At 31.9% G+C, this 27,879-nt stretch overlaps 1 protein-coding gene across 1 annotated transcript; it reads right to left on the reverse strand.

Moving 5' to 3' along the window:
- Positions 1–14,108: 14,108 nt before the first annotated feature.
- LOC142613027 (receptor-like protein EIX2) lies at positions 14,109–17,498 on the reverse strand. Its single transcript, XM_075785205.1, has one exon. It carries the CDS (start codon positions 17,390–17,392, stop codon positions 14,510–14,512), a length of 2,883 nt encoding a protein of 960 aa, XP_075641320.1. The 5' UTR covers positions 17,393–17,498; the 3' UTR covers positions 14,109–14,509.
- Positions 17,499–27,879: the final 10,381 nt, after the last annotated feature.

Here is a 27,879-nt window from a genome sequence, read left to right on the forward strand (position 1 = left end):
TATATGAAAGGATCAATTAGGTAAACTTCTTTAAAAGAACCTAGTCTTTCTGATTCCATTAGAGTTTCGGAAATAATGATATTTGCTAGTTTATTTCCTCCCCCCCCCCCCACAATAGAATGTCATGTCTTTTTTCCTGGCTTTTCTGATGAAAGCAAATATGATGTGATATTACTCCCAGCATGCCAAGCATTGCTGTTTTCAAAATCTACATCCACACCATGTGATAGGATTGCATTTTCCATTATATATGAGACTAATATGCAACTTCTTTTGGTTTCGGCATAGCTAGTTTACTCAGCCAAAATTCTATATACTCTAGCTGATTATGATGGCATTTTGAACTGGAAGTTTGATTATGTCAGTTGAGTATTTGGCCAATGGAAAATCTTTTAATGATAAAAACACTTTAATGCAATGAAGCACTTATCTGTAGATCAGTTCCATATAATCTGGTCTCTAATATTATTATGGTAGGAATATTTTGGTCTTTTTAGAATTATCTGCTCAAGAAGACATAAGACAAGTAACTTATACACGGGGAGAATTTTTTTTTCACCAGTGGGTATTATAATTAATGAGCTTTTTACAAAATGATAAATAAAGGGCATGAAAATAGACATGAATACACCTTTAAATTTATTATCTGCAAAGTCTGAACATGTATTTCATGCAAATTGCTACATGAGTGCCAGCACCTGATATCTGCACGAAAATCACTGTGTAATAGTTCTAGGGTTGGTAGTACATGTTACTTCAATTTCCTGTAGTGGGCCACAGAATGTTATCAATCTGAACCTATGCACGGTTCAATAGGGTTCACCAAAAGCAGTGAAACTCAAGCTCTTAGCTTACCATCAGCTGGGTAAGTTTTAGCTTTTCCTACACTGCCTGTATTATTCTTAGCCCATCTATAACTGGATTTAGATTGTGTTCGTGTGGTGCTTATATTGCAAAATCTTGGGAGTGAAGTACTGAAGTTGCTTTTTTATTGCTTTGCCTTTGTAGGGTCTTGCTTAATATCCTTTTTAACATGCCAAACTTCAGCAGATATGTGCTCAGTTTTTTGAGTGGCATCTTGAGAAAACAGGTTCTTCATTCATTCCCTTGTTCATATTTGATGCCTTATATGCTCAAGCACACATACATTAAATGTAAGAATTTATACAAGCACTTTGTTGATTTTGGTTGTCTTAAATAGTCAGAGTTTGTAGTGGCTAAATGGATGTCAAGGATTTTGGCTATTGTCCTGGTAACTCCCAAAACAAATTTCTCATGTGAAGTCAGAATGTCGGATCTTTCCAATGGTTAAAATTTTTGGTGTGTTTTGTTCGATGGTTTAAGTTTTAAAATTGTTCAAGTCTTTCAATTTGAATCTAAAACTTGGTGGATTAGGAAAATATAATTTTAGGATGCTTATATTTGAGAATTGTCATGCCAGATGCTTCAAGAGCATGAACCCTGTCCATCTGTGTGCATCACTTGTTTGTAGTCTGAAAGAATTCACCTTTGTATACCCAAGATATCTGCAGAATGTTATGGGTGCTACACATCTTAGTTAAGAAACTTAACACATTTTGAACAAGCACAAGTATTTTACCAAGAGCCTTGCAGATCAGCAGCATTGGCTAGTCTCCTTTCTAAGAAGATCCAGGATTTGAAGCGCCCCTCCCCCACCTGTTGTAACATTTGAATTAAAAGTAACATTTGAACTAAAAAAGAAGAGGAAGAAAAGAAAAAGCACAAGTAATTCAAAATGCTTGCCGTCCCTATATCTAATTTTTTAACAATTTTTTTTTGATAGATAACGAAAAAATTTTATTAAGAAAAAAATAGTCAACCCGAGTACATTGGAGATGTATTGTGGGGGCAAAAAATCAAGAACCAAAATTACAATGATCAAGTAAAAGGACTTAATCTCTAGCAAGGAACATTCACATCCCTCAAAACAGCGAGCATTTCTATCCCTCCAAATACACCACATCAAACAGTGTGGCACAAGTCTCCAAAAATCTATATTGCGATGCCGCCCAAAGTTACCTTGCCAAGATTCAAACAACTCAATAACCTTAAGTGGCATAACCCAATGCAGCCCAAGCAAACAAAACACCAACGACCACAACTCACAGGCTAAGGGACAATGAAGTAGAAGATGATCCACCGATTCTCCACACCTCTTACACATATAACACCTATCAAAAACAACAATACGAGAACAAAAATACGCCTTTTGCGAAGGTTATCAGTTGTAAGAATCTTACCTAAAGAAGTTGACTATGAAAAGAAAGCCACCCTTGGAGGAACCTTCGATTGCCACACCAACCTCCAAGGGAAAGAAAGGGAATGAGGGTAGAAAGAAAGATAAAAACTACTAACTTCAGATCCTCTTCTCCTAGCTAGCTTCCAACAAACCTTATCAGGACCAACTCCCAACACTTTCGAAGGGTAAACAATGTTCATGAACCGATCAAAAGATTCTTTCTCCCAATCTTGCGGTGAACGCCGAAAATGGAAATTCCAATGCAACTGCCCTCCAGACCAGCCCATAACCTCCGCCGCTAAAGAATCCCTTGCCTTGCTAAGACTGTATAGTTCTAGAAAGGCATCTTTTAAGGAAACAATTTCCACACCACACGTGCTTCCAAAATTTCACTCTAGTACCATCACCCACATCATACTGTAACAGTTTAGAGAAGTTCACCTAGCCACTTCTAATAAACCTCCAGAGCTAACACCATAAGGACTAATCACCTTTTTCGTGCACCAACGACCCCAAATATTCCCTTATTTTGCCTTTATGACCCTCTTCCATAGCGCATCTGTCTCTAAACCATACCTCCACAACCACTTGCCCAACAAAGCAGTGTTAAAACTTCTCAATCATCTGATACCTAGCTCCTCAACCTACATTGGCTTGCAAACCTTCGCCCATTTCACCAAGTGAAATTTAGAATCACCATTCATACCACTCCAAAGAAAATCTCTCTATAGTTTCTCCATACGATTAGCAACCTTCCCAGGTACAAGAAGAATGGAAAGGAAATAAGTAAGTAAGGAGGATATGGTACTTTTAAAAAGAGTGACCCTACCTCCCTTAGATAAATTAAGCCTCTTCCAACCTGCTAGTCTTTGTTCCATCTTCTCTAATCAGATAAGTGGAAAAAATGGATTATGTGTTGCATTTCTACTGTTAAATTTTTTAACAAATTTTTTTTATAATTTTCATTATTATGTAAAAAGTTTTGACAGTGAGTAATGAGTAATGACTCCATTTTTCCCATAAGCAATAATAGGCTGAACGTCAAAGTGCAAATGTTCACTACTCAGGGAAAAACCACTTAGAACAAATGGCCTGAAAAGCTGGTTCACACTTCACGGAGCACTTTTCATTTGGCACTTTCTAAAGTTTTTGACCTCAAATTAGTGTTTTATTCTATGAATTTGTTTTAATATGTTGTTGTCAATAACCATGTGCCGCTGTTAGACGCTTAGGCCATTGATAACTCCTTCAACAGAATTATAGTGCTGGTAAATTGGCATTTGGCTCCAAATATGAAGCACAAGATATAAAATTAGGGCACGCAGAGACTTGCTCAAACCATAGTTCGTGATATCAAAGGCAATATGAGAAGTAGGCAAATGTAATAAACATCTGAGGTATGTATACATCATAGCCAGTTGTAGCTTGGTTGTTAAAGCTGAGTTCTGTCTTCATTGCCACACTAGGCTTTGTTCTCTCTAAGACGTGACAATTGGAGATAGGTGCTAGATATTGCTTGGATTAGAAAATAAGTCAATATATAACTCCTTATTTCATTTATCAAAATTGAAGGAAGGTGAAATTTACATAGACATGAAATAACAAAGGTGATAGACTGATAGTGAAAACAAGGGATTGCAAGTCGTACTGATCAATCACATACATAATAAAGTGAAAATTATAAACATTTGAATTAAGAATTTTTTTTTCTTCCAAGAAGAATGTAACTGAAGAGTGAGGATGAGAGAATAGCGATTCCAGACCCTGCAATTCCTAACTAAATACAGCCTTGGCTTACAAATCTAACCGTTTAGCTTTTAAAACTTAGATGCTGGTTGATGATTTGGACAGCAGGTGTAGATTTGGAGGTCAATGAACAATAAGATATGACATCCTATGCTGTACATAATTTTAAAAAAAAAAACAAACAAAGCTACTAGTTGGGTTGTTAAGTATAAACTACACTTAAAAGTATTTACATTAGTTCGTGCAAAGGTTTTTGTCTATTTTAGTATCATAACTTGTTTTTTCTATTTTACATTCTCATTTTTCAAAACTCCTCACATCTAATTATCTATTTTACACTATTTTTTTAAAATATCCATTTTTCTTGATTTTTTAAAATTGTTTATTTTTCTTTACATATAACAATCGCCATCTATTCTCTTCCTTCATCCTCAAGATATGTAAAAAAAAGAATAAACAACTAAATGAATAGTATCAGTATAAATTTCTACGGTTAACTTGTAAATTTACACAATTTTATACAAACTAATGTGTAATTTTTCAACAAAACTAAAGGTAGAGTTAGCACAAAATTCAAGTACATCATTTCATTTATTTAAGACTACTTCACATAATTACCTACTCATGAAACTTGTAATCTTTACCAACAAATGTGGAAACACGGATGTAGTGGTCACTTCCTCAAAGTAGAGCGTTTGTCCCAAACTTGCAACGTTTACAAGATCATTAACTGTAGAATTTAGGGAAAAAAAAAACTACTCCCTCAGTCCCAAATTGTTTGGCCTAGTTAGAAAAACCCAATTATTTAGGGAAATATTATTAACTGTCTTATCTCTTTAAAAAAAAAAGTTAAAAATTTCCTAAATTACCCTTAAACAATTTTATCAAAAAATTATTTTAAAACATTTTTTTTTTATAATTTGAATAAATATGACAGTGGATTTCAAAATTTAGGTTTTAATTTTTTTTTAAATTAAAAAATGCTCGTACAAATAAATTAAGGGCATAAAGGGAAAGTTAATAAATTAATAATGTAACAATATTACGTGAATATAGCAGTATAAAAAACAAGTTTATTTATTGAGTCAAAGACCCTTACAAGTTGCAACTCCAACGACATGCCTATACCAACTCTAATAGCCTTCTTATATGAGGAGCATTAATGTGATTTCAGACTCTAAAATAACACATCACATAATTGAAAGAGATTCCATGGGTTAATGAAAATTAATTAGAAGCATGTTTTGTAGTCATGTATACAGAAAAAATGATTCCCTATGTCTAGTTTGTTATATTAGATCCTATAATGTTTTCAAGTGAATATTAGTTTGTTCAAACAGGGTTTATTTTCTTTAATTTTTGAGCGTTAAAAAAAAGCATGTCATGACACTCACAAGTTGATTTTTGGTCATTTAAAGCATGCCATATCAAAGTGTGCAAAGTGCACACAATGGTAACAATTTAATGCAAATGTCGTGATGCCATGTATTATAGTTGTTGTGGCTGCAAGTACAAACTTGTTTATCAGAATTCAAGTTGTTTTACGCTATATGCAATCATCAACATCCAGTCAGCAGTTTTGGGTGAGACATACCGTGCCCATAGAAGTTTATTGTTTCATTAACAAATCTCCTACAATTCTCTTGACAACATCTGCAGCTATAATTGTGATATGCTTTGCACTGATACATCTTGCATTCTCACTAATCTCTCGGAGCCTGTTCTCTCTCCTAGCAACAAATACAAGATTTGCTCTCCTCTTTGCATATTCTTATGCAATTTGCTGAATTCACAGGCAAGCCAGATATGGCATGACCTTATGAGACTCTGAAAAATATTATTTATCATGAAAAAGAGTGTATTTTAGTGTAAATCAAGTCAAATGAACCACTTATGTGATAGGCATGCATAACTCCTTATTTTGCAAATTGCAACCCATGTTAGCTTTTGAAAAGAAATAGCATTCCTTGTCTTCCAATTATGATATTCTTGCAATCCTAAAGAGTGGTATGTGGCTGAATTGATGGTCACTGTTATTGGGAACTTGAGAAAGTGATAAAAGGGATTTTCAACTTTGAGTTTTAACATATAAAATGGAGATAAAATTTGAACAATGCCACTTGCACTAATAATAAATTACTACTTGTCCCAAAAGTGAAAGTATAAGTTGTAAGAAAATGTGAATTTAGCATTTAATCATTATTCTAATATTGGGAAAAGAAGAATTATTCTTTCATAAGCTGAGTACTTGAATCCCAATTTAAATAGAGGCCCCAACTAGTAAATGGAATGGATAAAGTTGGTTTTACATTTTAAATCTTTTTAAACAATATGCTTATTCCTACATGTTCATAGAAACATAAACCCCATGCTGCAAAATGATCCAATAACCAATTCCAATCACAGTTGATTTATGATTATTCTTATTTAGTAATTGATTTAGTTTTACATGATCACCATCTTATTTTAAATTCTTTCCTCATAGATACAATACGATTTAAATATATAAAATCTGCTTCATGAAAATTGTTTTTTATTTTATTTTTTATCATTAAGTCAAAACTTACCAATGGATAAAAGTAATGTTAGTGGTGAGTCCATGTGAAATCTTATTCCTACATGATCATAGAAACATAAACCCCAAGCTGTGGAATGATTCGATAACCAATTCCAATCACAGTTGATTTATGATTATTCTTATTTAGTAATTAATTTAGTTTTACATGATCACCATCTTATTTTAAATTTTTTCCTCATAGATACAATATGATTTAAATATATAAAGTAGGCTTCATGAAAATTGTTTTTTTAATTTTATTATTAAGTCAAAACTTACCAATGGATAAAAGTGATTTTAGTGGAGAGTCCATATGAAAGTAATTGCATACCACTCACAACTTGGTATCTAAATAAGTTGCGAAAAAATTGTGGAATAAGTTGTATCCATACTACTTAGACATGACAAAACAGGCAGGTCGGGTTCGGGTTGTGGCTTAAAACAAGTTCGGGTCAATCGGGTTGCGGGTCAAGTCGGGTTGATCCATATTTTTCACATGAATTTTTTTAAAAAAATTTTTATAAAGAAAACAACATGTATTTGCCATTTGTAAAGTCATGCAACAAATTACTTGATATAAATTGCATTACTTTGAATTCATTACTTATATCAAGACTAAACTCAGTTAAACTTATTAATACTTATTCAATAATTTTAAAATTATACAAATTCTAACATTACTATCTAAAACAAAATAATACAAAGATAAGTAAAACAAATACAAAAGTTTTATTTCTACACAATATCAACATTTCAAAATATAAAACAAAATTACAAATGACTTATTGGATAACTCATTTAACAAATAATAAAAACATATAAGAAATTTACAATCTTAAAAATTAATTTTATAATCTATTATCAATTGTGGTTGTCACTCTATTTCAATTTGAGATGTGCATTAAGATTTGATTGTTTACTTATTTATACATGATCTCTTTTATGAATATCATATCATTGTTAAGTAATACACACTCTAGAAAATATCATAATTTATTTTGAAAAACTGTTTATTTTGGACATAAATTGTTAAAAAATAGGTCTAAGCATTCATAATTTATGCTAATTTGATACTTTGGCTTCACTATTTTCACACTTGTGAATGTTTCTCACACATGTCTATAATTTTAAATCTATGTTTTTAATTCTACTGTAACCAGATTATCTTGGCATATACTTTGCTATTTGATATCTAAAAATCTTTACTTATTATAGAATAGTCAATCATTCATCTTTCAATTAATTTGCATGCAGTTATGTAAATGTCTCAATTATATCCTTAAAACTCACAACAAACAATTAAACTAATATCGTCTTAATTTTTTTTCTTTTTTTTTTACCAAATTAAAAAAAAAAAATGATTCGGGTTCAGGTTAGGTTGACCCGCAAAAAAACATGAATCGGATCACGGGTCAACCCGTTTTTGCTGCGAGTAAAAAAAATCGAGTTTGAGTTAAATATTTTTCGGGTTGGATCGAGATGGGTTAGAAAATTTTAACCCGTTTTACCATTTCTAATACTATAGTTGTATAGTCAACTATTATGTAAAAATAAAATTAATAATTACATGAGTAATACTAATGATACAAAATTTTACAAATTATGTTTAGCACATCACTAGCAAATAGATCCACAACTAACACATTTTTTAATGTACACCAACCACAATTGGCCAACTCAATGGCTGTAAGCAATGTTTTAAATTACTTATTCCTAACCCATATTATTACTAAGCCTTGTTTTGATAATTAGGATTGAATTTGGGCCCACACTTTACAGAATATTGCCCACGCCAGAGTTAAACTTCTTTAAGGATCTTGAACGCTATCATTTTAGTATAAAGGCCCAATAGTCCGCTGGACCCAAAAATAAATTTTTAAGATTAAAAAACGATTCATTTAGAATAAGAAATAAAAAGCATAAATAATCTTCCATACTTCAAAGAAGGAAATCCTAACTATTTATATAATATAAATTCTAGTAAACATTGAATACTAGACGGGTATTGATCAACAAGTAGTTACAGTCCAAGTGTACCTTCTTATATCAAACTTGGGTACTAACTAACCCCCAGATTATCAGCTAATTAAGCTAACCAACCCAACTATCAATTGCTAACTTGTCATACCAGTCACTCACAGCCTCGATGTTACTATACAGCCCACACACAATACAATTTGTACAGATTCCTAGAAGGAAACTAAGGCAAGAGAGGCACAAGAATTATGGAAGATACAGACAAGGTGAAACAATAATTAAGGAAGAATTATGTTAAAAGGAAACTTCCCATCATCCCCCTGGTTCTGAAGAGTATTTATAGGAAGCATTCAATCCTTTAAGAGATGAAATAACATAATCCTACTTCTACTAGAGAATGGAAATCAACCTAATTAAGGGGAAAAAATAAATCCCAACTGAACTAAGGAAAAGAAAATTATGGTCCAACTACAAAAGCATAAAATAGCAGGATATCTTGGAATCATGCAAGAAAACTCAGTTTCAAGTTTATTTAATTAAGATATCTCTATTAACTTCTAGTTTTTATTTATTTTTTATTTTTTCTGTAGTCCACCTTCTCTCCTATACACTAGTTATAATTAAAGAGAGCAATAATTTGAGATAAAGTAATTTTTACATGAATCAACATCCAAACTATTACTTTAGGAACAAGGGAGAGAAAAGTGTGCTAAACAATTGCAAAAGTACTGTATATACAATAATGGCGGAGATATGAAAACCATCAAATAAAGACTGACTTTTCTTACTTACTTCCATTGCATCTCTGCACCATCCTCTAGCATAAACTTACCTCCAGTTATTTCACTTCCAATCCAACCATGTGTTGCAATTTTTATTCCAACATCATCTTTCACTTCAAATCTCAGTGTCTCATAGAAGTTTACAAAAGCTGCCTTTGCAGCCTAGTGGTTCAATTTTCAAAACACCAAAAGAAGAAGAAAACCAGTAAGTGCTGTCATTTATTAAGAGAAAATGGCATCCAGTGAGATGGAAGAGGGCAAAACAAAGAAAATGCAAAGGAGAAATCAAATTGACCTCATAAACTTGTGTGTGTGTGTGTGTGTGTGTGTGTGTGTAACCGTGTGTATATGATACCGATTGGTTTTGATAAAATCTATTATGAAAAAGTTAGGAAGACCATGAAATTGAATCATCATATTCATTCTTCTAAGACATTTCTAGCTATGAGTTAATTTCATGCATATTTTCTCCTTATTATGGTGCTGTATAAACAATGAAGCTTACACTAAGGTCATGCATAGTTTTTATTCTAATTTTATCCTCTTCATAATATGGTAAATTTATCCCATCAAAATCCTCTTTTATGTTAAAAATAATTGCAGACTCACACAATGCATGAGAATAAATAATTATTTTGTATTGTAATATAATGTATAATTTTTTCTCTAAAAATTTTTCAAGATAATTTGTTCTCTCTAAATATTAAACAATTTCTATTCAGCCCAATTAGATCTACTTTAGTTCAATTTGGTCAGCTCGGTCAATTTCGGTCCCCCTTCAGTTCATTTTAGACTAATTGGGCCTTAAATTAATTCTTTTTATAGGTTTTATTTTTTATTTCAGCTCAAAAAAAAATTTTCTTGATTTTTGGGTTGAAAAGTATGAAATTTTATTATATTTAGGCTAAACAAAATACAAAGAAAATACTAAAATAGACATTAGAAATTAGAAATATGAGCCTTAAAAATGCAATAAAAATTATAAATAATTAAAGAGTTTTTCGGTCCACATTGGTTCTATTCAGTCTAGTTTGTCCTCTTTGGTCCTATATAGTCCATTCTATCCTCTAAAATTAAATTCGGTCCATTCAATCATATTCAGTCCACTTCCGTCCATTCAGGTCACATTGGACTAATTCGGTCCACATTCGTCCTATTCGGTCCAACTCGTTCCTATTTGGTCCTATGTCCATTTGGATTACATTGGTTCATTTTGGTTCACCTCGATCTATTTTTGTGCACTTACATAATGAGAAAGTACATGTTTGGGTTGAAAGAACCTAATATAAATCCAAATTTATTAAAAAAATATATATATAAATCTCAAACTCATAATATCTAAAATTTTAAACATAACATTTGTTGTGTATGTCGTTCAATACACAAATTAATTAAAATTCATATGTAAACTAAGAAAAATGTATCCACTTGTCACAACTATGGTTTCTAAGACCATAGTTTTATTATATAATAATATAAATGATTTTCTAACATCATGTTCAATTTAAGTTCTTACTTGGCTAATGTTTGGTTGCCATTGGCCAAAATTTTCATATTAATACTATAGCTTGAATTGTGAGTGATGGCATATTTTTTGCTCAATTCATGTAATTTTCCAATTTCATACTTTCATGTACTTCTTATGTTTGTTTACAAAGTAATTTAGAGATTAATGGATGCTTGGAATGACAATTCCGTGTTTCGAAATTCATAATTTACTATTTTTGAATTTGTTTTTTTATAAAGATACTTCATCAATATTTGAAGGTTGTAGCTGCTATACATTCCAGAACCATAGAAAAGCATATATTAATCACCTACTCAATGTTCACGTAATGATGGCTTAGAGACTAATAGAAATGTACAAGTTTTCATTAGTCCCAATAATAATGATAATAATTCTTATTGTTGTAGTAATAATCATAATCCTGTTTTGTTTATTATTTTTTTTTTTTAAAATCATAATCCTGTCCTAGATGTTGCAGACATTACACACATCATTTTTTGAGATTCTTCAGCACAATAAGAGAATAAATTTAAGGCAGGAAACTTTGAGCAGTTTCACAGACAGTTTAATGAGGAACTCAAGTGTAAATAGGAAGGATTGAATCCTAGATATTAATAAGTGAAGGGCTTCTAATTAGATTTCAATTGGAGTCTAGTTTTGTCATAATCCTGTCCTTGATGTTGCAAACATTTCAAACATCATTTTTTTGAGATTCTTCTGCACAATAAGAGAAGTAATTAAGGCAGCTAACTTTGAGCACTTTCACAGAAATCTACACTTTTTTTCTCCTTCTCATTGCAAATTAAATTGGAGCTTCATTGCATAAGTTGGAGTTTATAAAGAAAATGTTGAGAACCAGTAAGAAGATGGAATCTAGGTAGGTCGTTTCAAGGGGACCTGGGCCTCCATAGCCAAGAGAGAGAGAGAGAGAGATTTGCACAATTGCAGTATATTCATCAATGAGTAGTTACAGTCCAAGTGTACCTTCTTATATCAGACTTGGATACTAACAAACCCCCAGATTATCAGCTAAGTAACCCAACTAACAATTGCTAACTTGTCATACCAGTCAATCACAGCCTCAATGTTACTATACAACCCACACACAATACAATTTGTATAGATTCCTAACAGAAAACTAAGGCAAGAGAAGCACAAGACAAGATGAAGCAATAATTAAGGAAGACTTATGTTAAAGGAAACTGAACTAGTTCATGGCAGGCTACAGCAAATGCTTATGATTAAATAGGTTTTTTAGCCAAAACAAGCCATCAATGCTTAGCTCAAATAATTTTTTTGCCTTTGTTTATTTTCTCTAGTAATTAACAATGGTGATCATTTAAATATCACCATAGAAAGAAGTGGATTATTGTTTTCAGTATGATTTTCATGTATGCTAGGGCCATACTTCTATGAGGATTCTAAATAGGACCTTCAAAGTTCATTAACTACAAACTTTCTTACAAGTGGGAGAAAGCATGCCACAAGACATTATTGAACTGACTTGCAGGTTGCAAGTTTCATGCTCATTTTCATACATTCAATACAGGTTACAAGACATGCTTTCGTATTACAAAGACCTTTAGCCAAAGCAAAGCTTACTATTCACATCCCACTTCTTATAGATTTGAGATACCTGTTCTGAATTTTCAATTAAGAAATTGCATACCAGTAGCAGATAGATGCCTAGGAACATGCAAATATAATATCAAATGTCATTCTGGCGAAGGTGCAAAACTGGGTTGAGCTGTAGTACTTTTGCAAAGATAATGAAGGAACCAACATAGCCTATCCCGGTGATGGGTTCAACCATCAATGTCCTCACACAACCTTTGGTTTCATAAACATCTTCTACTTCTTTCTTCCACCCCCCCTCCCCCCCAGTGAATTAGAATCTATTCATCACAAACAATTACAACAGTATTAATTAATAAAGTATAACATTTTGTGTCCTAAACATATATATTTTTTTTTTTAGATGAATGGGAATTTATTTCTTAAAAACAATTACAGCAGTATCAAGACAAGCAGACTACCAAAGAATCAAAACCATACAAAGATCCCTATAAAAAAATGGGATAAAATCCTACAGATAATAGGACAACATATCATCAAAAGAAAACGGAAGAATATACCAATCCAACTGTTAAGACTTAAGAATCAGATAGTCTCCTATTTATCAAAAAAAAAAAGAAAAGAAAAAAAGAATCAGATGGTCTCCATCTAACCTTTGTTTCTAGATGAATCCTCGATATGCCTGCTTGATGCCAGTCTCCATCTAACCTTTAAGACAATAATCTTGAAGATAGTTCCTTCATCTTTAGATTGTTACCATGCCATTGAGTGTTTTCTACATCCAACTGTGATATAAATGAGCAATCCAAGCAACTTTACGAATGAGAACAACAAAGTTCTTTTGCCTTTTAGAACTCCAATTGCCCAAGCTAACTCTGCATCCCAAGTACCAGGTTTTCTAGGAACGGAACAAAGCTTAATAGTTATTCCCAAATATGTTTTAATATCCAAGAGAATAGAGACGATGATCTCTACTTTCTCCATCTTCTACAAATGCAATGAAGTACACCATCTTGGTAAATCCCATTGCAGCCACCAATCCCTAGTGGATAATCCTATTCTTAATAGCTAGCCAGTGGCCAAGCAGTGAAACTATGCTTGCGAACATATTCAGAAAACTACAGAAGCCTGCACTACTAAATTTTCGGTAGAGTAACTCCAATAGAACTCCATGTTTCCTAAAATTCGAATATTACAGATTTTGCAAGTTCTGATTTCTGTATTCTTAATTTCTTATCAATGTTTCACCTTAGTATACTGCCAACTTTAGTTACCTACAATATGCCAATTTTGTTTCTTCAATGAATATACCATTTCATCGTCATCACTAAAAAAAGAAAAAAGAAAAATAAAAAGAGGAACCACAATATAGCAATCATCCAGCCAAAGATAATTAAGTACCATTCCCATCTTCAGTAAGACGTATGAGAAATTGTCCACCTAAACAGGAGTCTGAAAATTTATAAAATTTCCACATGGCAAATAGCTAGTAAGTGTCCAGAATCCCTTACAGTACCTTGTAAGGGATCCAACTAATAGCCTTGAAATTTGTTAAAAAAACATGATTATTTTTTCAAGTTATGCACAATTTTGTTGTTCTTCATTGAGACTTTACAAAGTGATCGCTAGGAGATTCTAAAGAGAGCTAGCAAGATAGCTGGATCCCAGATGAACAATGGGAATAGATCAACTTTTTTTAAAAAAAAAGTAACAGAAACAAAGCCTAAGTGTCATTTCAAGGTATAGTATGCTAATTTTATTGAATCCATTGCTTGTCTAAACTAAAATTTGCTTTTACAATATTAATCTACAAGGATTAAGTGAAACAACAAATTGGATTGCCTTTGATGTTCATAGGAAGAAACACCATATTCATATATGCTAATGGAGTGTATTAACTAACACAAAGATGTTATAGACACATCCGAATATTGATTAACATGATTGCATAACATTTGCACTAAATATGAAGAATCATACAACATGTACTTACAATGAAACAACACCCTAAAGCTTGTGCCCATGTGATCTAGACATCATCAAAATATTGACTAACATGATCAAATGACATTTGTACTGAATATGAAGAATCTTACAACATTTAATTAAAATGAAACAACACCCTTAAGCTTGTACCACATATGGTCTAAGAATTGAAAGTATATAATTCTCCACTGCTTGTTCAATAATAAAGGACCACATACACTCCAAAACCCAACCACAAAGCCGAGTGCCATGCTCACATAGAACCAATCAACTTCAAGTCCACCAGTTTCTTTACTGCTTATGTTTTCATTGTTGAGTTTTACACCATTTGTAGTACAATTAACAGTAAGGGGTGGTCCACAAAGTTTGTTTCCAACATAATTGGATGGATTGAGGCTTTGTAGCTGAGTGCTCAAAGGGATTTTCCCAGTCAAATTGTTGTTTGACAAGTTCAAATGATTTAAAAATGTCAAACTTGACATGCTTGAGGGAATTTGACCCGAAAGTTGGTTCAAAGAGAAGTCTATAGATTCCAAGGATCCCATAGTACCTATATTCTCAGGAATACTTCCAATTAAGAAATTATATGACAAATTCAACGATTGTAATCCTTGAAGACTAGTAACTTCTTTGGGGATCTCTCCTGATAAATTGTTCTTGGAGAAGTCTATGCTTTTTACCAGTTGAAGAATGGTGCTATACTCTAGAATGTTCCCCTTTATAACAAGCAATGCACTTTCAAGAGGAAGACTTTCACCATATATCTTAGTTGTATTATAAGAATTCAAGTGGTCATTTGAAATATTATTTGTGGCCATGGCACTAAAAATTTTAACACATCTAGGTATGCTTCCAAATAGCTTATTATGTGAAAGGTCCAATATCTGGAGTGAAGTTAGAGCGCATAATTCTTTTGGTATGTGACCATGGAAATAGTTTGAGCGAAGGCTAAGAATCATCAAGCTTGTACATCTCTGCCCAATCCATGAAGGTATGTTTCCAGCAAACCTATTTTCAGCAACATCAATAATTACCAACACTTCACAATTTTTCAAAGATGATGGTAATTTTCTAGAGAATGTGTTGTTGTATAGGTGCAAAGATTTAAGATTAGTCAAAGATCCCATGGATGCTGGAATACTACCACTGAAATTGTTGTTCCTCAAATTCAAGACCCTCAAGTTGTTCCAATTCATCAAACAATCAGGTATTATTCCTGATAAAAGATTTTTTTCAAGATTGAGATATTGTATTATTTTGGGCTCATTCACCTTGAAACAAAAAAAGTGAGAAATAGATCTAGAGAATGAATTGTTAGAAAGATCTAGCACATACACATTAGAGGATATACAAGGTAACGGACCTTTGAAATGGTTTGAACTTAAATCAATCACTAAAGCAGACAAAATCACAGGACTTTTTGGAATTTTTCCATGGAATAGATTGTGGGAGAGATTTAGATAGTAGAACTGTGAAGACAAGTTCCAAAATGAAGGAGGAGCCATATCTGAAATCCTTGTATCAGAAATGTCTAAATGTCTCATACGCCTTTGTGAACAAAGCCATGGGGGAAATTTTGGCCCTAAATTCCATGATCTCAAGAATAAATCCTCAAGTTGAAAAGGAGGAACCCAATTTTGACTTGCTTTTAAAGTCAGTTGGTTTCTGGATGCACATAGGTACCTCAAACTTGTTAAATTGGAAAAATGAACTTCAGACACAACACCTTTCAACATATTAGAATCAATACGTAAAGTCTCAAGTTTGGAAAGCTGTCCAAAACTTTGAGGGATTGTTCCGTTGAATTGATTGTATGAAAAATCTAGGTATGTCCAAGATGAAAGACTTGATAGAGACACTGGAAGTGGACCCAATATTGAATTATTCCTAAGAGAAATACGTACCAGTTTTTTAAATTTCCCAAGTACATTAGTTAAATGACCAGAAAGTCGAGCATGTCTTAATCCTAAGGTCTCTAGTCTATACAACCTTGATAAAATTTCTAAGATCTTAGATACCTCTTGATTCAATTTGTTGGATGGCAACTCAATTATAATACTAACAGCAGATGTTAGGTTTCCAATGGCACTGGAGATTGTACCCTGCAAATTATTGCCGCCAAGGTTGAGAAACTCAAGACGACTAAAACTATACAACCAATTGGGAATTGAAGAGTTGAAATTGTTCCACGATAGATCGAGGTGACTAAGAGAAGTCATGTTTTGGAGATCAACAGGGATTGGACCTTGAAAGTGATTGTAAGATAGATCTAGAGAAACAAGATCAAGGGTGAGAAAAGATGAAAAGTTAGCAGTGGGAGTCGGTGGAATGAAAGGCCTAAGTTGGCAATCAGACAACCGCAAGTTCAACAAGGAAGGGAGTGTGTTTGTGACTTGAACCCAATCAGAGGCTTTGCTAAGATTTACCCAACTCATATCTAGATGTTGTAGCAAAGGAAGACCAGAAAGCCATTCAAGGTTATTCACATATAAACCATAAGCGCTGTAACTTTCGAGATTGAGAAAGCGCAAATTGGAGAGATTTCCTAGTTGATAAGGTATGAGTCCCACAAATCCCGCATTAGAGAGATTAAGATGGGTTAAACTCTTCATTAAACCGAGAAAGGAGGGAATAGCAGTAGGATTGAAATAATTGAAGCTGAGGTCCAAGTAATTCAAATGCTTCAAATCAAGCAGAGAAGGATTTAGCTTACCACCAAGCACTGACGGCACATAATAACTTGTAAGATTGAGTTGGTGGACGTGAGCAGTGAGGTTGTGGCAGACGACACCCTCCCATAGACAACAATCCCCATGGGCAGTCCAAGAGGAGAGCCGGTTTGATGGATCAATAAGGTCTTGCTTGAAGTTGAGAAGAGCGTGTCGCTCGGTATCGATGCAACGAAGCTCAGAAAGTCCGGCGCAGAAGAAGAAGAAGAGGAAATTAGGAAGAAAGAGAAAGGCAAGGAAAAGGAATAAAACAGGTCTGAAGGAAGCCTCCATTATGAGATGAGATTAATAGAATTAGAAGTAGATAGCTGTGAAAACAATAGTAGTAATTGGTGGGTAATTTATAGGAGAGTGATGATGAGGAGGGTCTAGTGCAAATCAGTTTGTTTCAGCTCTCTCTTTCTCTCTGTTTGCTTTTGTTTTTTGTTTTACGCTTATAAAATTCTACCCATCATTATCTCCAACCAGGCGTATGACTAGTCGTAGTCCAAAGTCCAGCATTGACTGACTTTGGTAAGTACTAATAAGTAATAGGGCCCTCCATTTTTATGTTGATATGGCCACATATCATGTCAATTACCTTACCTGCCCATATAGATATTTCATTAGTCAATCTTTTTTTTTTTTTTTTGTTTTGGAAAGCAATTTCATTGGTCAATCTTGATAGGCATTGCTCGTAACTTTTATAAAAATTCAGGAATGATTAAATTGAGTTTTTTTTGGGATGGGTGTGAGCAATAAATTTTAATGGAATATAGTGCTTTTTTGATTTATATCAGAAAAAATAATTGAGAAAATTTTGTTTTTTTTATAAAATATATTGAGAATTGAGAAGCACCTATAGTATGCTAAATTACATATTAAAAAATGATAAAAGTTAGTCTAGAGTTTAGCTTGATTTTATGGCTTTTTTGGCCAAAAAAAATACTATTATTTTTTTATTATTACAAATTATGGTAAGAATCTTATTGGGGAATAGCCTCTCTTTATAAACATTATTTTAAGCATTAAAATATCACCATTTGTACTAAAATTGATTATATCACATTTTGCATTGAAATGGCTTGAAAACACAACTTTAGTATAAACACATTTTACACTAAACACATTTTACACTAAAATTGCAAATTTTAAAGTTTTGATACAAAACATGATTTTTTTTAAGAGGCTATTTTTCAGAAAAATTTTCCACATAAAACAATAATATTTTTTCAAAAATCTCTAAATTTTACTTTAGAAGTGTTGCAAGAAAAGGGGGTATAAAAGGTTTAACGATCTTTTTACTGTATGCAAAATATTACTTACTGGTGTATTCTCAAAATGTATAGTTATATTATGTAAAGTTCAAGCATAATGAACTTAGCTCGAATAAAAAGGGCACAACAATAATTTTATCATCAAGAAAACCAACAAAATAATTATAAATGTGCAAGTGTTTAAATCTTAAAATTTTTGGGACATTAATTTCTGATGATGCATAAAAAATAGAAATATTTCTTATCAATTACCATCTCCAATGTTTTTGAAATCTTTCTCTAGACAAAAGTTTCTTAGAAATGCAGTTTCTTACTCATACAAATATATTCCCATTAATGCTCTATTATTATTATTGATAGATCAAAGACTTTAATTATTTTAATTAAAATTGAATCGATGAATTTTTAAGTATAAATACGGTACACATTGTGAATTTCAGTTAGCTTTATTGGTAAAATTTCTTGTTGTTGAATAAAAGATTTGGGATTTAAACCACACCTACACCAAAAACCAATGGATTTCTTGGCCTATTGATAAAGAATAATTATCATAGAACGGATACTATAGGTTGAAATTCAATTGCATGTGTGTCTATATATATATATATATATATATATATATATATATATATATATATATATATATATATATTATGATGAAGCCATGACAAAGTGATCCTCTCTAGAGTGAGGAAATGTAAATGTCAAGGAAATCTACAATTGATAATATATATATATATATATATATATATATATATATATATATATATATATATATATATATATATAACTGAAGTTGTTGAACTTTTGACTAACCACATAAGATCATGCTATTTAAGCTTTTGAGACTTCAATTTATAATATAGATAATTATCATGAAGCATATACTATAGATTTTCAATTTACTTCCTTCTAGATGCCTAGAGATTTTATATTGTTCTAATTAATCTGAATTGTTTCAAATGCCATTTTTTGGAATTTTATAGTTGATTGGTGATATGTTTTCTATATTTCCCACTCAATGTTTTCTATATTTAAAATCATTTAAAATCCAAGCAATATGAAAGAGAGTCCTCCAACTTGCAAAACGTAATAGAGACAATTGGTCTTATAGTAATTACAAAATTTTGACTATTTTTTACTTGCATAAGAAAAGATAAAATAGAGGTTAAACAAAATATCCAAAACTTTGAGTCTCCATTTGAAAACCCAAATTAGACTGGCTCCTAACCATGATGGGGCTACTACACTGCCACCATTGTGACTAAGATCAAGATGCAAAATGATAATTCTGAATTCGTGATTATTCAAATAATGATAAATTCATTTTAATACTTTTTTTATTTGAGGAAATTATAAATTTATAATTCAAGACTTTGAACCTCTAAAGTCTTGAAAAGAGAGTTTTGGAGACTTTGTTTCTATTGTCCAGAGTCTTTGGATTTAGAGTAATCCATACGCTGTGCAGAACTTTTCAATTTAGAATATTATTTCTTTGGTACTTAATTTTCCACACTAACAATGAATACACTTAATTGCATTTTTGTTTGTCTAGATTTTTCAAGAAAGTGTCTTTCAAGAAAATTAAAACTTGGTTGCGAGGCCTTAGAATTTTGACAACAAACAATAGGAGATATCAAAATCTAATACCATGTAAACTGGGTTTTCTATGTTGACAGTATGAAATTTTGGTAAGGTATTGAAAGTCTAGATATGTGAGTCCCTAACTAAAACAAAAATAAATAAAAAAGTCTAGTTAAAATGGTTCAGTGTCAAATTGTCAATTAGTTTATGCATGGTGTACCTTTGACTTTTTTACTTAAGTTGTTCTGGTTTAAATCAATTTATATACCATTAATTAAATTTAATGATTTTGATTGTAAATCTCCTAAATTTTTATTAAATTGCAAATGGATTTGGTCCGAAGTGGAGCTCTTCTTGTTTTAAATTTCCTAAAGCTAAAGGAAAGCATTGTTGAGAGAAATCTTTGGGGGGGGGGGGGGGGGGAAGTGCAGCACTAAACTATTAACTGTGTCAATGTCCTAGGTAATTAACCTTTCATTTAATAATTGAAAAAGTATTTGAAAAAAAAGTTTTCTTTGGAGATTATAGAAAAAAACTCCAAAAGATATATGGAATATTGTGCTTTCTTGATTCATATTAGAAAAAACAATTGAGAAACTTTTGTTTTTTGATAAAATAAATTGACATTTGAGAAGCACATATGGCATGCTGAATTGCATGTGAAAATGATAAGCTAGTCGGGAGTTTTGCTAGATTTTACGGCTTTTTGGCCAAATAATATTATATTTTATTTTTATTACAAATAATGGTAAAATCTTATGGGAGAATAGCCTCTCTTTATAAACATTATTTTAAGCATTAAATATCAAATTTTGCACTAAAAATTGAATTTTTCAAATTTTGCATTGAAAAGGTTTTGAAAGCACAACTTTAGAATAATTATGAATGTGCAAGTGTTTAAATCTTAAAATTCTTGGGACATTAATTTCTGATGAAACATAAAAAATAGAAATATTTCCTATCAATTACCATCTCCAATGATTTTGAAATCTTTCTCTAGACAAAAGTTTCTTAGAAATATATTCCCATTAATGCTTTATTATAAATATTATTATTATTATTATTATTGATAGGTCAAAGACTTTAATTATTTTAATTAAAATTGAATCGATGAATTTTTAAGTATAAATATGGTACATATTATGAATTTCAGTTAGTTTAATTGGTAAAATTTCTTGTTGTTTAATAATTGATTTGAGATTTAAACCCCGCTTACACAAAAAACTAATGAGTATCTTGGCCTATTGATAAAGAATAATTATCATAGAACGAATATTATATATATATATATATATATATATATATATATATATATATTATGATGAAGCCATGACAAAGTGATCCTCTCTATAGTGAGGAAATGTAAATGTTAAGGAAATCTACAATTGATAATATACATAAAACTGAAGTTCTTTAACTTTTGGCTAACCACATAAGATCATGCTATATAAGCTTTTGAGACTTCAATTTATAACATAGATAATTATCATGGACCATATACTATAGATTTTCAATTTACTTCCTTCTAGATGCCTAGAAATTTGATATCGTTCCAATTAATCTGAATTGTTTCAAATGCCATTTTTTTGGAACTTTATAGTTAATTGATGATATGTTTTCTATACTTCCAACTCAATGCTTTCCGGGAAATGTTCTTCATAAGGAATTGGACAAAGAGTTGAGCTTGATGGTTTAGGACTCGTATATATTTAAAATCCAAATGATATGAAAGAGAGTTCTCCAACTTGCAAAATGTAATAGAGACAATTGGTCTTATAGTAATTACAAAATTATGACTATTTTTTATTTGCAAAGGAAAAGATAAAATAGAGATTAAACAAAATATCCAAAATTTTGAGTTTCCATTTGAAAACCCAAATTAGACAGGCTCCTAACCATAATGGGGCTACTATGCTGCCACTATTGTGACCAAGATCAAAATACAAAACGATATTTCTGAATTCGTGATTTTTCAAATAGTGATAAATTCATTTTACTACTTTTTTTTATTTTAGGAAATTATAAATTTATAATTCAAAGCCTTTAAACCTCTAAAATCTTGAAAAGAGAGTTTTGGAGATTTCGTTTTTATTGTCCAGAGTCTTTGGATTCAGAGTAATCCATACACTGGACAGAACTTTTCAATTTAGAAAATTGTTTATTTAGTACCTAATTTTCCACACTAACAATAGCATTATTGTTTGTCTAGATTTTTCAAGAAAGTGTTTTTCAAGAAAATTAAAGCTTGATTGTGAGGCTAGAATCTTGACAACAAACAATAGGAGATATTGAAATTGAATACCGTGTAAACTGGGTTTTCTTTGTTGACAGCTTGAAATTTTGGTAACGTATGAGTCCTTGACTAAAAAAAAAAAAAAAAAAAAAGTCTTGTTAAAATGGTTCAGTGTCAAATTGTCAATTAGTTTATGCATGGAGTATCTTTGAAATTTTTACTTATGTTGTTTTGGTTAAAATCGATTTGGCAGTGAGGTTATGGCAGACAACACCCTCCCATAGACAACAATCCCATGGGCCATCCAAGAGACGAGCTAGTTAGAAGGATCAATAGGGTCTTGCTTGAACTTGAGAAGAGCGTGTTGCTTGGTATCGATGCAACGAACTTCAGAGAGTTCGGTGCAGAAGAAGAAGTAGTGATGAATAAAGAGAAAGGCAAGGAAAAAGAATGAAATGGGTCTTAAGGAATCCTTCATCATCAGATTATTATTATATTATTAGCTGCAAAACTTACTCATAAAAAATTACACTAAACATTGGATGCTAATTTATAGAGACTGACGGCAGTCTTATGCCGATCAGTTTTTTATTTATTTATTATTTATTTTTAACCCTTGGGATTCACGTGATGATAATAAATTAATAAAATATAAAAATATAGCATGTTTAACATAAAATAAATAATAAAAGAGCGAGTTTCCTAAAGTCTTCCACTCTAAAAAGTTGTGTCTTTCATTTTTCAGTAAAATAAAAGTTTATTATTTTGTTTTGTCAAAAAAAAAGAAAAAAGAAAAAAGTTTATTATTGTGTTTGGCATTGTCTAACACAATTGATGGGGAGTATGCTTGATAAAATAAGAAGGATGTTAGTTTGAATCTCTCATTTTTCCTTCCTTGAGGCCAAACATATTTTATAATTTTTTTATTAAAAATAAAATAAAACAAAAGGCTTGTCTTCCACTAAAAAGGTAAAAAATAATAATAATTTTGTTTTATCGAAAGCATTCAAAATTTCTAATCAATTCATGATTCATGTTCATAGAGTTTAGACTACAAAAAGCAACCACAATCATCTTTCTCACAAGTCACAAAACATAAACCCTTTTGCATAGTCTTCCACTACAAAAAAAGAAGTCTTCCACTATAAAAAACAAGTTTTTCATTTTTAAAGACATTAATAGTATGAGGAATATTCCAAACACAGCAGTTTTTACAATAGCCAATTAGACAAATTTTTATCGATTCTTATCTGAGCATGTCATCAATATCGTGTTTTCACTTATCAAATTATTAATAATAATTTGTCTTTTCAATAGTTTTGATTTTTTTTTTTTTTTTTTTTGTGTGGCATTCGACTTATTTGAATTCTTCTTAAGTAACATAAGTTTTTTTTTTTTTGGAAGAATTTGAGTAACACAAGTGATTAGGGAGAGTCCTTCATTAAACTAAGTCATTAGTTTGAATCTGTCATTTTTCTGAAAAATGAGAGATTAATTGACGGTTTATTTATTTTTAACGGATTAATTGATGCCTTAGGACTTGTGTGTGTGTGTATATTAAAAGGAGTCCTCTAGTTTGCACGATGTTAATAAAGACAACTAGTCTCATAGTAATATGAAAGGAAGTATTAAATTTGCTATCAAAGTTTCTCTCCTCTCTTCCCCTTAATTCGGAACCACCAATGCCAAATTTTTGTGGAATTCAGCACTTAGGGTAGCGAATTCTCCCATGTCTCTTCTCAACTACCTAAATTTGTTGACACAATCAACATAACACCTATAAACTCAAATGTTAATAATATTTAGTTGAAAGACTCATAAAATTTGAAGAAAAATAACCAAAACTTTGAGTTTCTTATTCGAAAACCCAATTTAGATCAAATGCCTCCTAACCTTAATGGGGCTGCTATGTTGCCACCATTGTGATCAAAATCAAAATACAAAATGATAATTCTAAACTCCTAATTGTTCAAATAATGATAATTCAATTTATAAACTTTTTTTGTTTGGAAAATTACAAATTTATAATCCAAAGACTTTGAACATCTAAAGTATTAAAATAGAGTTTTGGAAACTTCGTTTTTCTTTTCTAAAGTCTTTAAAGCCTCCTTTACGTTGGGCAAAACTTTCAACACGTTAGCGTCTAGTTGTCTCCACTGTATAGTTTTTCCAAGAAAGTGTAGTCCTATAAAGTAAAGTTTATGGGTCTTCAAAATCTTTTCCACCGCCTAGTTTTTCCAAGAAAGTGTAAACTTTCCACACGTTATAGATTGATAGTGTCTAGTTTTCTAAAGTCTTTAAAGCCTCCTTTACGTTGGGCAAAACTTTCCACACGTTAGCGTCTAGTTTTCTCCACTGTATAGTTTTTCCAAGAAAGTGTAGTTCTATAAAGTAAAGTTTATGGGTCTTCAAAGTCTTGTCCACCACCTAGTTTTTCCAAGAAAGTGTAAACTTTCCACACGTTATAGATTGATAGTGTCTAGTTTTCTCCAAGAAAGTGTAGTTCTAGTAAAGTAAAGCTCATGGGTACCCAAAATCTTGTCCACCATCTAGTTTTTCCAAGAAAGTGTAAACTTTCTACACGTTATAGTGTCTAGTTTTCTCCAAGAAAGTATAGTTCTAGTAGAGTAAATCTCATGGGTCCCCAAAATCTTGTCCACCTGATTTTCCACACGTTTGTGAAAGTGTAATTATAGTAACACTAAAGTTTTCTTTTTTTGATAAATAGTAACACCAATGTTGAATACATTCAATAGCATTTTTCTGCATCTAGTTTTTTAGTTAATATAACTTATAAATATATTTAACCTAAAAAGCCAAAACCCAACATATATGAGCTCAACTATGATATATTAATCACTCATTCCTTTCATCATTATTCGATGTTGGACTTCACTCACACGTGTACATCCGACATCTAACACTCTCGTATTAAAAAAAAAAAAAATCTAATTTTCGAGTTCTAAGAAGTGACAAAGTTGATGTGGATAAAAAATCCATGTAGAACTCAAGTTTTAGAGACTCAAGTTTCTTGAAATAAATTATAAGATTGTTATAACTTATAAGAGAACTTGAGTCTTAAAGGATTTTTATAATATTTAAGTTTCCTTTAAGGAATTGAGATTCGAATTCCATATGAATTTTTATCCGAACTCGAGTCTCCACGTTGATTTTTTCATCCACATCATATTTGCCACCTCTTGGAACTCGAGTCATCGAGAAATGAGTTTATTGAGTGAACTTGAGTCTTAGAGACTCAAGATGCTTCATAACTAAAATGTTTGTTTTTCGGCCACATAACAAAATTGTTAACAAAAACTGTTCAAAGGGGGAAAAATCCAGGTTTTCTTTGCTGATGGGGTGAAATTTTGGTAGGGTATTGAAAGTCTAGATATAATTCCCCAAGTCAAAACCAAAAAAAAAAAAAAAAAAGACTATTAAAATGTGTCAGTGTCAATTAGTTAAATGCATGGAGAAATGTAGGCATCTTTGATGTCTTATGTTAGTCGTTTTGGTTTTAATTGATTTATATACCGTTTATTTAATTTAATGATTTTGATTGTATTTTTCCTAATTTTTCAGAACTTTTTCAAAACTACCGATGGATTTGATTGAGATCTTCTTGTTTTAAGAAATCTTGGGCAATTTGTTTGAACTTATCTTATATCTTAGGCCCTTAACAAGAAAGAGCCATATGTTTGAAAAATGGGTGTTGGTTCTCTAATTCACTTGGATAAAATGCTTCTAAATTAGGATAAAACTATCTTGTCTCGTTGTCTTTGGTTTCTCTCTCTCTCTCTCTCACAGGGGAATCTTTGCGGAAAGTTAAAAAGGCAAGCAAACCCGTGACGATTATGATGGACCAAGTGAAAAAGGAAGCTCTGATGAACTACCACACCTGGACACAAAGGAATGAAAAGTTCACATACTTTATGGCCCATGGTGACTATGATTGTGAGGAGTATTTGGATGTGGTGACTTGGAAGGTTGATGGAATTTGGAAAATGGGTTCAAATACTCTGTAAATTATTGGATTTCTTGAATCCAAATTAATTCTTATTTTTTATATTTATTATTGTTGGTTGCTGCATTATCATTTTTCCTTTCCTTTGGCGTATACACTTTTTTTTTTAGGAAAGTGTCTTGGGTCATTTTGGTTGGAGTAATTTAATTTAACAACAAAACTTTATAAATTTTTTTGTAAAACAGAGTCTTATAATATAAAGCAACTTTGTATTACTTATTTGTGCTAATTGCTCAATTCATGTAAGATTATTGGACTTGTTCGCAATGAGAAACTGTTACACAGCTAGGAGACAAGAATACAACTGCAATTCATTGTAGGCTAATGATTCTCATTCTCTTATATTCAAATCTAAAATCTGCACTCTTGATGCCCATAGTTATTAAGTCATTTAATAATTTTCAAATTGCAATATATGCATAACACTGCAAACAATATAATTGGAATTAAGTTCTATGTCTTTACATATGACATATGTGAACTCATATCTAGATTGCAATCAGATGACAATGTTAATGCGACTTGGTCACAGTAATTGGAAAGTACAAGGTTAATAATTTAGCTAGAGGTAGCATCTAGCTTCCTCCCACGTGGAAATCCACTTGTTAAATATTTTCCACAGTTGTGTACTACCCTTCAATCAAAGAAAATGTCATTTTATGTTTAAGAGTATAACTTACTTTTGTACTTGTTAGGGGTCTTTGTGCAATAGTGGCACACGTCTTGTTTTGATATGTTAGAGCATCCACACCAGCTCCTCCATTTTACACATTCACTTTTACACTAAAAACCCACTTTTTCTATTTTACACATTTAATTTTACAAAACCTCCACATCAGTTCATCTATCCTACCACCCTTTTTAATTAAATAATTAATTTTCTTTAATATTTTATTATTTTCCCCTACTACCTCTTAAATTACCACTCTCTCTCTCTCCCAGTTCATTTCTCACTTTTGCTCTCTCTCTCTAAACCCATCTCTCAGACTCTCCCTCTCCCTCTCCCTCTCCATCAACTACCTCTCCGATCACCAGCTCAGATCACCATCCGCGAGTCCGATCGGCGAGCTCAGATCACCATCTGTGAGCTCCGATCGCAATTTGCGAGCTCCGATCGGCGATCCGCGAGCTCCGATCGCCGATCCTCGAGCTTCGATCGCGATCCGCGAGCTCCGATCGCCGATCCGCCAGCTCCGATCGCGATCCGCCAGCTCCGATCGCCGATCCGCTAGCTCCGATCCAGCATCCGCGAGCTTCGATCCACGAGCTTCGACCAGTCAAGCACCGATCCGTGTTTGTTTGTGTATGTCTGTGTTTTTTTTTTTTGAGCAAAGTATATCTTTGTATATTCTGTGTTGAGAAAAAGATGAGAGAATGAGTCTGTTGAAAACGGATCAGAGAGAGAAAAAAATGAGCGAAGGAGAAATGATAAAATATTTTATAAACGAGCTACAGTAACCGTGTAAATATACATGGTACTGTAGTTCGGGGATGGTTTTACACTATTTTACCCAGTTTTAGCTCCACTGATGTAGCTCAAAATGTGTAAAATTGAAAATTTTTTGCATTATACATGATTATCCACCCACTGATGTGGATGCTCTTAGGCTAGACCTTGGTTTTTTGGGAGTAGTCGAGTCCGGTACTAATGCCAATGGGTTGT

The sequence above is a fragment of the Castanea sativa genome, chromosome 10, assembly GCF_040712315.1.
Source record: "Castanea sativa cultivar Marrone di Chiusa Pesio chromosome 10, ASM4071231v1".
Lineage (NCBI taxonomy): Eukaryota > Viridiplantae > Streptophyta > Magnoliopsida > Fagales > Fagaceae > Castanea > Castanea sativa.

Coding starts and splice junctions, on each gene's coding strand:
- LOC142613027 (XM_075785205.1), bottom strand. CDS start 17,392: ATGGAGGCTTCCTTCAGACCTGTTTTATTCCTTTTCCTTGCCTTTCTC.